This window comes from Taudactylus pleione, unplaced genomic scaffold (assembly GCF_031769625.1).
Source record: "Taudactylus pleione unplaced genomic scaffold, aTauple2 ptg000523l, whole genome shotgun sequence".
NCBI classification, from domain to species: domain Eukaryota; kingdom Metazoa; phylum Chordata; class Amphibia; order Anura; family Myobatrachidae; genus Taudactylus; species Taudactylus pleione.
Genome location: NW_028284925.1, coordinates 217,010 through 229,774, shown reverse-complemented (window position 1 = coordinate 229,774; position 12,765 = coordinate 217,010). Strand labels below are relative to the sequence as shown.

Sequence of the window (12,765 nt, the reverse complement as noted above, 5' to 3'; positions counted from 1 at the left end):
TGTATTAGGGTGAGTAGCGGTGAGTTTGGGGAGCACTGTATTAGGGTAAGTAGCAGGGAGTTTTCTGGAGCACTGTATTAGGGTAAGTAGCAGTGAGTTTGGGAAGCACTGTATTAGGGTAAGTAGCGGTGAGTTTGGGGAGCACTGTATTAGGGTAAGTAGCGGTGAGTTTGGGGAGCACTGTATTAGGGTAAGTAGCGTTGAGTTTGGGACGCACTGTATTTGGGTAAGTAGCGTTGAGTTTGGGAAGCACTGTATTAGGGTAAGTAGCTGTGAGTTTGGGAAGCACTGTATTAGGGTGAGTAGCGGTGAGTTTGGGGAGCACTGTATTAGGGTAAGTAGCAGTGAGTTTGGGAAGCACTGTATTAGGGTAAGTAGCAGTGAGTTTGGGGAGCACTGTATTTGGGTAAGTAGCAGGGAGTTTTCAGGAGCACTATATTAGGGTAAGTAGCAGGGTGTTTTCAGGAGCACTGTATTAGGGTAAGTAGCAGTGAGTTTGGGAAGCACTGTATTAGGGTAAGTAGCGGTGGAGTTTGGGAAGCACTGTATTAGGGTAAGTAGCGGTGAGTTTGGGAAGCACTGTATTAGGGTAAGTAGCGGTGAGTTTGGGAAGCACTGTATTAGGGCAAGTAGCGGTGAGTTTGGGGAGCACTGTGTTGGGGTAAGTAGCAGGGAGTTTGGGAAGCACTGTATTAGGGTAAGTAGCAGGGAGTTTGGGAAGCACTGTATTAGGGTAAGTAGCAGGGAGTTTTCAGGAGCACTGTATTAGGGTAAGTAGCAGGGAGTTTTCAGGAGCACTGTATTAGGGTAAGTAGCAGTGAGTTTGGGGAGCACTGTATTAGGGTAAGTAGCGGTGAGTTTGGGAAGCACTGTATTAGGGTAAGTAGCGGTGAGTTTGGGGAGCACTGTATTAGGGTGCGTAGCGGTGAGTTTGGGGAGCACTGTATTAGGGTGCGTAGCGGTGAGTTTGGGGAGCACTGTATTAGGGTAAGTAGCGGTGAGTTTGGGGAGCACTGTATTAGGGTGCGTAGCGGTGAGTTTGGGGAGCACTGTATTAGGGTAAGTAGCGGTGAGTTTGGGAAGCACTGTATTAGGGTAAGTAGCGGTGAGTTTGGGGAGCACTGTATTAGGGTAAGTAGCGGTGAGTTTGGGGAGCACTGTATTAGGGTAAGTAGCGGTGAGTTTGGGGAGCACTGTATTAGGGTAAGTAGCGGTGAGTTTGGGGAGCACTGTATTAGGGTAAGTAGCGGTGAGTTTGGGGAGCACTGTATTAGGGTAACTAGTGGTGAGTTTGGGGAGCACTGTATTAGGGTAAGTAGCGGTGAGTTTGGGAAGCACTGTATTAGGGTAACTAGCGGTGAGTTTGGGGAGCACTGTATTAGGGTAAGTAGCGGTGAGTTTGGGAAGCACTGTATTAGGGTAAGTAGCGGTGAGTTTGGGAAGCATTGTATTAGGGTAAGTAGCGGTGAGTTTTCAGGAGCACTGTATTAGGGTAAGTAGCGGTGAGTTTGGGGAGCACTGTATTAGGGTAAGTAGCGGTGAGTTTGGGAAGCACTGTATTAGGGTAAGTAGCGGTGAGTTTGGGAAGCACTGTATTAGGATAACTGGCGGTGAGTTTGGGGAGCACTGTATTAGGGTAAGTAGCGGTGAGTTTGGGGAGCACTGTATTAGGGTGAGTAGCGGTGAGTTTGGGAAGCACTGTATTAGGGTGAGTAGCGGTGAGTTTGGGGAGCACTGTATTAGGGTAAGTAGCGGTGAGTTTGGGGAGCACTGTATTAGGGTAAGTAGCGGTGAGTTTGGGGAGCACTGTATTAGGGTAACTAGCGGTGAGTTTGGGGAGCACTGTATTAGGGTAAGTAGCGGTGAGTTTGGGGAGCACTGTATTAGGGTAAGTAGCGGTGAGTTTGGGGAGCACTGTATTAGGGTGAGTAGCGGTGAGTTTGGGGAGCACTGTATTAGGGTGAGTAGCGGTGAGTTTGGGAAGCACTGTATTAGGGTGAGTAGCGGTGAGTTTGGGGAGCACTGTATTAGGGTGAGTAGCGGTGAGTTTGGGAAGCACTGTATTAGGGTAGGGAGCTGGCAGTGAGTTTGGGAAGCACTGTATTAGGGTGAGTAGCGGTGAGTTTGGGAAGCACTGTATTAGGGTAAGTAGCGGTGAGTTTGGGGAGCACTGTATTAGGGTAGGGAGCTGGCAGGGAGTTTGGGGAGCACTGTATTAGGGTAGGGAGCTGGCAGTGAGTTTGGGGAGCACTGTATTAGGGTAGGGAGCTGGCAGGGAGTTTGGGGAGCACTGTATTAGGGTAGGGAGCTGGCAGGGAGCCTGTGTATGTGTCTTGTCTATGACTGTCCCAGCGCTGAGGCTGCCGGGAGTCCGCTCTCCTCAGTAGAACGTTTTGCTTTAGCTCTGTATCCGCTTATTATACTTTGTATCAGTTTGTGTCCCACAGGCCGGCACCACGTGACTGAGCGGGACTGTACCACTCGCCCGGGGATAGAGGGGGAGGTCACAGGGTGAGGTTGGGGTCTGCTAATTACAGGACGCCGGGTGTGTTCAGAAAATAAAACTTTCTTCCCCCTACCCCTTGCTGATAGATGGTTTATGCCAGAGAAATAAATCCAGGTGGGACCATTTGGCTGACAGTGAGTAACTCTTACATTATATACAGCCATGGCCATGGTAGGGGGACTCGGGAAAGCCAAACCTGCCGATGCTGCAGTGCAGCATCTCTGTGACCAGGTAACTATGCTCCAACTATATATATATATCTATATAATAATCTCTGTGCTGTGTACACTCCACACTATTACACGTATGTCTGGTCTTTTCTATATATGTGTGTAATATGGGTTACTGGCTGTCTCCCCTATATCCCTGTACTGTATATACATATCCCTGTGTGCTCCCCCCTATATATATATGTGTAATATGGGTTACTGGCTGTCTCCCCTATATCCCTATACTGTATATACATATCCCTGTGTGCTCCCCCCTATATATATATATGTGTGTAATATGGGTTACTGGCTGTCTCCCCTATATCCCTGTACTGTATATACATATCCCTGTGTGCTCCCCCCTATATATATATGTGTAATATGGGTTACTGGCTGTCTCCCCTATATCCCTATACTGTATATACATATCCCTGTGTGCTCCCCCCTATATATATATATGTGTGTAATATGGGTTACTGGCTGTCTCCCCTATATCCCTGTACTGTATATACATATCCCTGTGTGCTCCCCCCTATATATATATGTGTAATATGGGTTACTGGCTGTCTCCCCTATATCCCTATACTGTATATACATATCCCTGTGTGCTCCCCCCTATATATATATATATATATATATATATATATATATATGTGTAATTTGGGTTACTGGCTGTCTCCCCTATATTTCTGTATACTGTATATACATATCCCTGTGTGCTCCCCCCTATATATATATATATATATATATATATATATATATATGTGTAATTTGGGTTACTGGCTGTCTCCCCTATATTTCTGTATACTGTATATACATATCCCTGTGTGCTCCCCCATATATATATATATATATATATATATATATATATATATATATATGTGTGTAATATGGGTTACTGGCTGTCTTCCCTATATCCCTATACTGTATATACACATAATCCCTGTGTGCTCCCCATATATATATATATATATATGTGTGTGTGTGTAATTTGGGTTACTGGCTGTCTCCCCTATATCTCTGTACTGTATATACACATAATCCCTGTGTGCTCCCCCATATATATATATATATATATATATATATATGTGTGTAATATGGGTTACTGGCTGTCTCCCCTATATCCCTATACTGTATATACACATGATCCCTGTGTGCTCCCCATATATATGTGTGTGTGTGTGTGTGTGTGTGTGTGTGTGTGTGTGTGTGTGTAATTTGGGTTACTGGATGTCTCCCCTATATCTCTGTACTGTATATACACATAATCCCTGTGTGCTCCCCATATATATATATATATATATGTATGTGTGTGTGTGTGTGTGTGTAATTTGGGTTACTGGCTGTCTCCCCTATATTTCTGTATACTGTATATACATATCCCTGTGTGCTTCCCTCTTATATATGGGTTACTGGCTTTGCAACCTGGTGTTTCCTCTATCTCCCTGTATGTCTGTACATTACATCTGTATAAAGTGTAGCCTGTGGGGATACATGACAGCCTATTGTGTAGCTGCACACAGTAAGGATGTGGGGCTGCTGCACATATTAGGGATCTGGGGCTGCGGGCATTTGAACAGTAGGGATCTGGGGCTGCTGCACACAGTAGGGATTGGGTTAGGATGTGGTGATTGGTGTCTGAAGTATCACATGAAACAGCCCAAATCTGCTGCCCTGTGCAGGTGACTCATCTCCATACAATGCAGTCATGTGACCCTCAGTCATGTTACCCAGCTCCTGACTCCCTGAGATGACTCCCCAGCCACAAGTCCCTGCAGACTGTCATGTGTTAGTGACCCATCGGAGGCTTCTCCTGCGGGTTAGGGGGCAGATCCTGCACAGATACCCTCTCTCCTGCTGGTGGGGGTAATTCCCTGCTGTGCCAACAGTCTGGGCACCACAGACCATCACTTGCTGCTTCCTGCAGTATCTCCCATAGAGCAGATGCCCGTTATCTGCTCCATGTCCAAACAGACCCTGTTATATGTGGGAGCTGGTAGTGAATGTACCCAGGGCACAATGGGTACATGGCATAGAAAGTGGCGTCACTCCCACCCGCCCTGGCCAGATGCTGCATGTTCCCCTATTATACAATGTGTCACCTGTATGACTATGGTGTGTTGTGTGTTTAGTTGAAGGCGGAGGTGGAAGAGAGAGAAGGAAGAACATTCAGCACTTTCATTGCCATCGACTACAAGACTCAGGTTGTGTGTGGGACAAACTTTTTCATTAAGGTAATTATTCCGGAGGAGGGAGGAGCCTGTGTGTGGGAGACTGTGTGGGGCTGCATATAGCTGTAGTGTGTGTGTGGGGGGGGGGGGGGGGGCTGCAGTGTGTGTGGGGGTCTGTGTGTGGGGCTGCATATAGTTGTAGTGTGGGGCTGCAGTGTGTGTGTGGGGGTCTGTGTGTGGCTGCAGTGTGGGGGCTGCATATAGCTGTAGTGTGGGGCCTGTGGCTGGGTGACTGCACCTCTGTACCCAGACAGGTGTGTAAGATGATAGCCGGGTCTCTACTGGTGTTCATACACAAACCTATGTTACATGCATCTGATAATAACGTATGGAAATACAGGTGGCACCATACCTGCTATTTATAATGCTCCCGTCTCCTATAGTGGAAGCTGCCACATTACAGATGCAGTTTATCCATGTGCCATGTCCCTGTAACATCACTGAGGTTTGTCCCTCACAGATCTTCTCTGTAGCGGTGATTGAGGCCGGTGCAGGATCCCTGTAGTAATGGGTGACCCCACTTCTAAATGGCTTCATTGCATTAATGCCAAGGATAGGGTTAATGTGCGCCGGTTACAGAGCAGGTCTGTGGTGCACACATCAGTGATATTACAGGGACCTGGCATGTGTAAAAACTGCGCTAATGCCAAGGATAGGGCTAATGTGTGCCAGTTACAGAGCAGGTTACTGAGGCATGTTAGCCAAAATATTAAACAAAACTGCTTTACGTGAGGATAGTGTATGAATAACCAGTAGCTACATGTGTTAGGAATTCTTTGAAGTTATACTGTGTATAATTGATGGAATCTTAAGATTCATTCTAGTTTAACAATCTGTCATTAAACCCCACCTAAGCCGCCCCCCCCCCCCCCCCCCCCCCAAAAAAACAGTTCTTGTTTCAAGGATATCCTGGCATAAGCATAGGGGGCTGAGTCAGTCTGGTCTAGCAGCAACATTCAGGATGGCTATAAGGGGGTGAGGCTGGACAGCAAGTTACAGTAGCCAAGGTGGGAAGTGAGGGTGAATGTGTTACTTCCTGAGCGAGGAAGGGCTGTATTGTTAGCAGGACTGGATGTGTGGCATGGCGCTCAGGGTGGAGTCAGTGATGCCAAGGCAGCAGGCGTAGGGGGGGACAGGAGCGTAAAATGTTATCTGAGATGTGGGGTGCGGTGCTGACATGGAAGGAACATTTACCTTTCCTATGGAAATATAAATGTAGGATAGTGAAGAGGGGGAGGAATATTTGGGTGTTATGTGCGTAGTGGAGGCCAAAAGCCTATGAGCTGAGGTGTAGAGAGAAGAGCAGCAATAACACTACCTGGGCTAGGGAAGATGCTGAGGTAGGAGGTACAGGGTCGTTTCACAAAGACTTTGGTTGAAGATGTATAAACCAGTGAAGAAGTTTCCCATAGCAACCAGCATCTGCCTGACCCTTTATAGAATGTAGGGGACATAAGGAGGGTGGTGCAGCCGATGCGGTCACACAGGTGGGCGGTGCCCTGGGAGCAGAACCCACCTTGCCCGCCTCCCGCTGCAATAGCGATTGCTGGACTCCCGCTGTTAGTCTAGTGGTGTGCCAGGGAGGAGGAGGAGGTGTCCAGCATATGGGGTTAGTTTAAAGGGATGTAAAAATAAACGTGTGTGTGTGTGTATATGTGTGTATATATATATATATATATATTTATTTATTTATTCCAACCCACTAAAGTAATTCCATTTATTAAAATAAAAATAATGGGGAACCCCTAACTGTAGCAGCCCCCATTCACTATAATATTCATTATTACACCCTCACTGACTGCATTATATATCAGTGCTCCAGTCTCACTGATTGTAGCAGCCCCCATTGTCTGTAATGGTCATTACACCCACCTTACTCACGGTCTACATTATAGATCAGTGTCCCCCCTCCCACACTGATGGTGCCATACCCCCCCATCCACTCTTATTCACATTTTTACACCCCCTCACCACAATGTGTCCTGTACTCTCATACCCCTCACTGATTGTAGCAGAGCCCCCCCCCCCCCCCCCACAACATAAAAAGCTTCCGATGTCCCTGATAGTGTCCTGTGCGCAACAATTATACTGTTAGTGTCAATCCGTCTAAATGGCAAATGGGCACAGCCAGCGTGATGCACCTTTCTGGGCACATCCTGGCTCCTCTGTCCATCTGTGACATTATACACTAGTGTGTGATGTCATGACGTCACAGGACTGAAGCGTGTGCCTCTGGAGCTGGCACCAGTAGGCTACAGGCTATAAGACCAGTGACTTTTTTTTTTTTTTTTTTTTTAAGCACACTACACAACATATTAAAGTTGCCAAGGTATACTATACGGTGATGTGGCTGCGTGACCTATGAAAATACATATAGGCTCCTACATTAAAAAAAAATTGGCTGGACCCCACAGAAAAAAAATGAAATGACCTTCATTGGCCCCTACATGTCAGTAGCTGGGAAGGCGCACTGCTGCCCCTGTCCTGTCACTCTGGTTGGGGCTGCTCTTGCTCAGAGTGTGGACTGGCTGTGGCTGGTGGCCTATGATGTCACGCCCCGCATCTAAAAGGGTCATGGTGGGGGTGCGTCCGAGCCTCCCAGCGCTACAACTGCATGACACAGTGCTGTTGGAAATTGCTGTATTAGACAGCAGAGCTGTGTAACTACCCAGTCTGAGTCCAGGGAGAGGAAAGGAGAGGAGATTCTTTCTTTCTTTCTGGCCCAGGATTCTAAAATGTCTAGTTACGGCTCTGTACTTAATGCTACCTGATTGGTTGCTATTGGCAACTTCTCCACTGGTCTACTTCCAATGTGTCACAGAAGGCTTTTCAGAGATGGAGGAGCTGAGATAAGAGCACGTCTGAAGATGGCAGGGGTGGATGGAAGGTTAGAGGGGAGCACGGTGCTGGGGCTGCTGAGGAGCTTGGACAGAACACAGCTGATGGGGAAGGCTTCCCTATAACTCATCCACCTATTTCTCTAAGATGCTGCTCCAGGATCACTGACCCATGAATCTACTGTACAACAAAGTGGTCAAAAATACTTGTATTGTGTTTATCCTGCACGGCCAAACTATCCTGACCACAAGCTGTGCGGGGGAATGAGACCTATCATTTTCAGTTGTCTCGTGTTGAGGCTTCATAAAGTAACTATTCCTTGTGCCATTTATTCCCCATGTTATATGTTCTGTATCTCACCCTCTAACCTCCTGCTATATAGGATTCAGTGTTATGAACGATCCTTATTAGATCAGCCAGAGAAGCTGCCTAACTCAGGGCTACATGTAACCTACTCTTTCCCTATAAAGTTATTGTCTATCTCTTAGGTCCAAGTGGGCGATGGTGACTACATGCATATGCGCGTACACAAAGCTCTGCCTCATGCCGAGGGGAAGCTGACACTCAGTGGCTGTCAAGGTGGGAAGACCAAGCAAGAGGAGATCCTGCACTTTTGAGGACGGGGAGGTGGGAGATGCTCCGAGGGGGTCTCGCTGCCGTCACCTAACTGCTTCTAGCCTATAATGGACTTCTCTGTAACCTGGGGCCTTGTGTAACTCCCACGTCCTCCAGGAATGGGGACAATTCCTGCAGTGTCTTCTGGGACCAGGGACTGATGGTGGGTTAATGTGGTTTTTATACTGGGTTTTGTATGTGCGATGTAATTGCGTAACTGTCCTTAAGCTGGCGGAGATGTGCCTTGTGTAACGTGCTGAGGAGGAGGAAATGGTCATCTAACAAGAAATGTTTATATCATTGCTGGATCAGCGATAACCAGAATTACCAGCTTTGTACCCTTACAGGATATGTAACTCCTCAAATAAAATGCTTTAACAAGAATGTATTGGACGCCTGTATTGTCGCTGAGCAGTAGAGGGGGGGGTTCCTGTTACCTGAATACTGGATTATAGTGTAATACATGCCATGATGTCATCTCTGCCTATAGGTTGTGTATGTAAAGTTGGAGTGCAGAATATACAACCTGAAACGCCCTGCTCTATTAAGGTGATCTCTCACATTGTCCCCAGGCAGAAGCTTCACGCTGCCCAATATACGAAGCTGCTCACTATATACCGTGCTGCCCAGTCTGAGATGGCGTGTGCCGGTATTACTCTGCCGAATACATAATTCCCAGAGACCAGACTTCTGTGAGGGATGGACCAAGCCGGGATTAAACGATGGCTCCTGAAGACTGGACAGAGGGAATGCTGTTAGGCAGGGCCGTAACTAGGGTGGTGCGATATGTGCCAGGGCACCGCAGGGCAGGGGGTGCTGTTTGGGCCTGTAATATTTCCTGTTATCATTCTCACTTGTAGCTTCCTCTTGAATCTCCTGGCCTCCCCTATCTCTTCCCTATGAGGCCATGGCTCTCTCTCAGGTGCACTATATTATGTCCCTATTTATCCCCAGCATCTCCTGGCCTCTCCTATCTCTTCCCTTGCCCTTCCCCATGAGGCCATGGCCCTCTCTCAGGTGCACTATTTAAAAAAAAAAAAAAGGGTGGGAGGGGGCGCAATGCTCTGGCACAAGGCACCAAAAAGTGTAGTTGCGGCTCTGCTTTTGGGATTAGGAAGTCATGAATGAATTCAACACCAGCATCTATGCTACAGGTCATCTCTAGCAGATGGGCAATGGCCAGTATGCCCTGGCTCCCACAGCTGAGAGGCTAGCACTCTACCTCACTCGGTGACTGCAGAGCCAGCCTTCATCACCACTGTAGGGTTTCCATGTCCAAGAAAAATAACAGATAAAGTACATCTTTATAAGGAACGCTTGGTGCCCGGAGTGTAGCCAGGCATGGTGGTAGCACCGATTCTAGTGATGACTGGGACAGATTGCTAGGTTTGGAAACTTCTATTGTTGCCAGGTACAAACACCTGGAGAGCCATAAACTTTAATCCTAATGTCCTCCTAAAACAGATGAGGTGTAATATAAAGCTGCATTAGATGCTTCTATAGAACTCTTATGGTGCCTATCCATTAGGCGACCTGAACGTCTAGCGTTCACGTCACCGAGGTGCAGTGCCCGCACTGAACGATGTTGACTGTCATTCAGTGAAGGAGCCCGAACTCCTATCTCTAAACATGGCATACCTGATGAGCATGTTCATTAGACAGTCGGGAACCAGCGTGCACGCACATCACTGGTCCTTGCCGGCTATCCATTACCCGACATTGTAAACAATGCGACCAAAACCTCCCGGGTTTTGGTTGGATTGTTCACAAAGTCGGGCAATGGATCGGCCCCTGTAGAGGAACAGGTATAGCTGGAACATACGTAGCGACACGGGAGAGAATCTCTGTAGCATAGGACATCTTAAATATTACTGTATGGCCTGTATTCAATTGCCGGTGAAAAGCTGCGATCGGCAGAAAAGTTTCGCAGATTGCGTCATTTCGCCAGGTGGAAACTTTCCGCAGGTGCGAAAAGTCTGCGTCTTGTAACCAGCGGAAAAGATTCGCCTATGATAACAGGTGAGTGTAGAATTGGGGTTTTGGGGTGCAAAGTTGCAGAAACACCCCTGCAGCCTTGGGACAGTCCCCCAAAGATAAATGTGTCAAAAAAATATGTAAATACATTAGAACACCCCCAAAAAGTACTTTTGGGGGTGAAAAAAAGTTGTGGGATAGACTTAAACTAGTGAAATAGACTCCAGGGGGTCCCCCAAGTATGCCCCAGGTGGTTTTTTTTTTTTCTTATTTTATTATTGCAGGTGTTTGCTGAGAGTGTGTTTTTCTACTTTTTTTATTTATTTATTTTTTTATCATGCTTGCACCCATTTTCATTGCATTTGAAGACCCCTGGTCTAGAGAAATATGTTTTTCAAAAGGAAACCCAAGTGTTTGGGGTACAATCACTGAAGCTCTCAGAGCACATGTTGAAGTCACTACACGTATGAGCGGTAGGACAGACTACATAATACTGAGTTACACTCACCTGCAATTCCTAGCCAAGGGTCTGATTCCACAGTGGACACAACTTCAGTCGCCAACGGATCGCAGTTGCTACAATATGCTAATGCTTGCCGAGCACAGCCGACATAAAGTCGCCCACTGCTGCCTTCTCATATCCGTCCAATGTTGCTCTTCTGCGTAAACATCCGTTACATCGGCCAGTCACGCAGCAGTTACAAGTGTGACCGTCCGCAGACACTAAGTCTCCTCGCACGCAGAGAACACTTATGCTGCCTATGCAATCGCAGTGGCTAATTTATGCCCGCTCACAACACTACGTTCAGACGGACACACGACTGCACTTTTACCACCACCTCCCAAACACTGACTGTCACTCACACTCCACTGGATTCCTCTGTATGTCTGTTATCTCCATGCAATCGCTGCGCATGCACGGTGCGGCTTTTTAGTATGCGCAATGACTAACAATCGGTCGGTCTGTAATCGCCACTGCATCGCTGCTAAGTGGGCCCCAAAGTGTACATTGCAGCTTTCTTACCCTCACCGATGTCACCGATGTGCAAAATTCATTGAGACAAAAGAAAAATGTCTTAAAGGGGAAATGATGAGAGAGGAACCATAGGAGACTACAGAAATGTGGCCGCTGTCTTCAAACAATGTAACTAGGAACTCTGGGCTTAAGCTGGGCACACGCTACACGATATGTTGGTCAATTTTGCGATCCGCGATGGACCGTAATGACCATCTTATAGCGTGTCGTCGTCCCCAAGTCATTGCATGGTCGCATCTTCACATAAGTGCTGCGCATCGAACAGGACCAACAACACCGTGTATTTAATCAGCCATGTGTCGATATATTGTGATATCGTACGGCGTAGCGTGCAGTCTGTATATGACCACGTCGTTGGATCAGCGCATCGCTGAGGGGAGCACCCAGCTTTAGCGTTGGCAGTAAATCCATCTTGGTGGGGGTAGGGTTTGGGAATATAATATGTGCATGTGACAGAATGGGATTACTCAGCCACCCTGTCTCTGGGGTAGGTGGTTGTATAGTCTTGGTGTCCCAGCATCTACTAATGTTACCCAACCTCAGGGCACTCACCAACTGCATACTGGCTATCCGCCAGTTGTAGGAGAGAAGGTCCTGCCACCACCATGCTCTTTCAGTGGAACCTGGAACAGCTTACTCTGGGGGCTGGCTTAGCTGCTGCAGCACCTCTTTGCTGTGGCTGGTACCCCCTGACAGCTCACATAGACACTACATTATTTACAGATCCCGTGTGGTCAGACAGTTTGAGCGAGTGTATAACCCACAGAGATCTAATCACTGGGTGATGGACTGGGATCTTGTAATACAGAAGACCATTTGATATACGGCTCCTGCATTTATGTTGAAGTCTATGAATGAATGTGATGTTCCAAACTAACCACTAGAGGGAGCATTGTCCCATAAATTGAGATTGAAAGAGAGGAAGAGGACTCAGATGAAGTCATAATAACCATGACGACTGTTTAATCATTTATAAATATAGTACTAGGGTGAAAACAGTAGAACTTTTATTTTAAGTCTTATCTTACACATCTATAATATAGCTAATGGGTTTTTTTTTTGTTTGTTTGTTTTTTAAATCTGGCACTGATTCCCTTGAATCTCAAGTTTTTTTCTATCCCCTTTTCCCCCCAATAGTCTTCACCTTACAATGTATTCAAAATACGGTGTTAGTCCTATTGTAAGTTAATTACTTCTACGGAGGCGATGGTGCTACCTCGCTCAGTAAATACGGATTAAATAAAAAGAAGAACTTTGGGTGAGGCTTAAAGGTGCACTCCAGGGTCTTTTGGCTCTGCTTGTATTGCAATCATAACACATAACCTTTATTTATTATTATGTTAAAAGATCATTACA

The 12,765-nt window shown here is 46.8% G+C and overlaps 1 protein-coding gene across 1 annotated transcript; it reads left to right on the top strand.

The window, feature by feature from the left end:
• The first annotated feature begins 2,627 nt into the window (after nucleotides 1-2,627).
• On the top strand, nucleotides 2,628-8,783 carry LOC148501239 (cystatin-B-like). The gene is made up of 3 exons (XM_088450744.1): nucleotides 2,628-2,737; nucleotides 4,848-4,949; nucleotides 8,273-8,783. The coding sequence occupies exons 1-3, from the start codon at nucleotides 2,669-2,671 to the stop codon at nucleotides 8,399-8,401; spliced, it is 300 nt and encodes a 99-aa protein (XP_088306870.1). The 5' UTR covers nucleotides 2,628-2,668; the 3' UTR covers nucleotides 8,402-8,783.
• The last annotated feature ends 3,982 nt before the right edge of the window (nucleotides 8,784-12,765 follow it).

Bases quoted from the DNA above. Each gene is read 5' to 3' on its own strand.
- LOC148501239 (XM_088450744.1), top strand. From the start codon at position 2,669: ATGGCCATGGTAGGGGGACTCGGGAAAGCCAAACCTGCCGATGCTGCA. The intron at 2,738-4,847 runs GTAACTATGCTC...TTGTGTGTTTAG, and splicing joins TGCAGCATCTCTGTGACCAG to TTGAAGGCGGAGGTGGAAGA. The intron at 4,950-8,272 runs GTAATTATTCCG...TCTATCTCTTAG, and splicing joins GGACAAACTTTTTCATTAAG to GTCCAAGTGGGCGATGGTGA.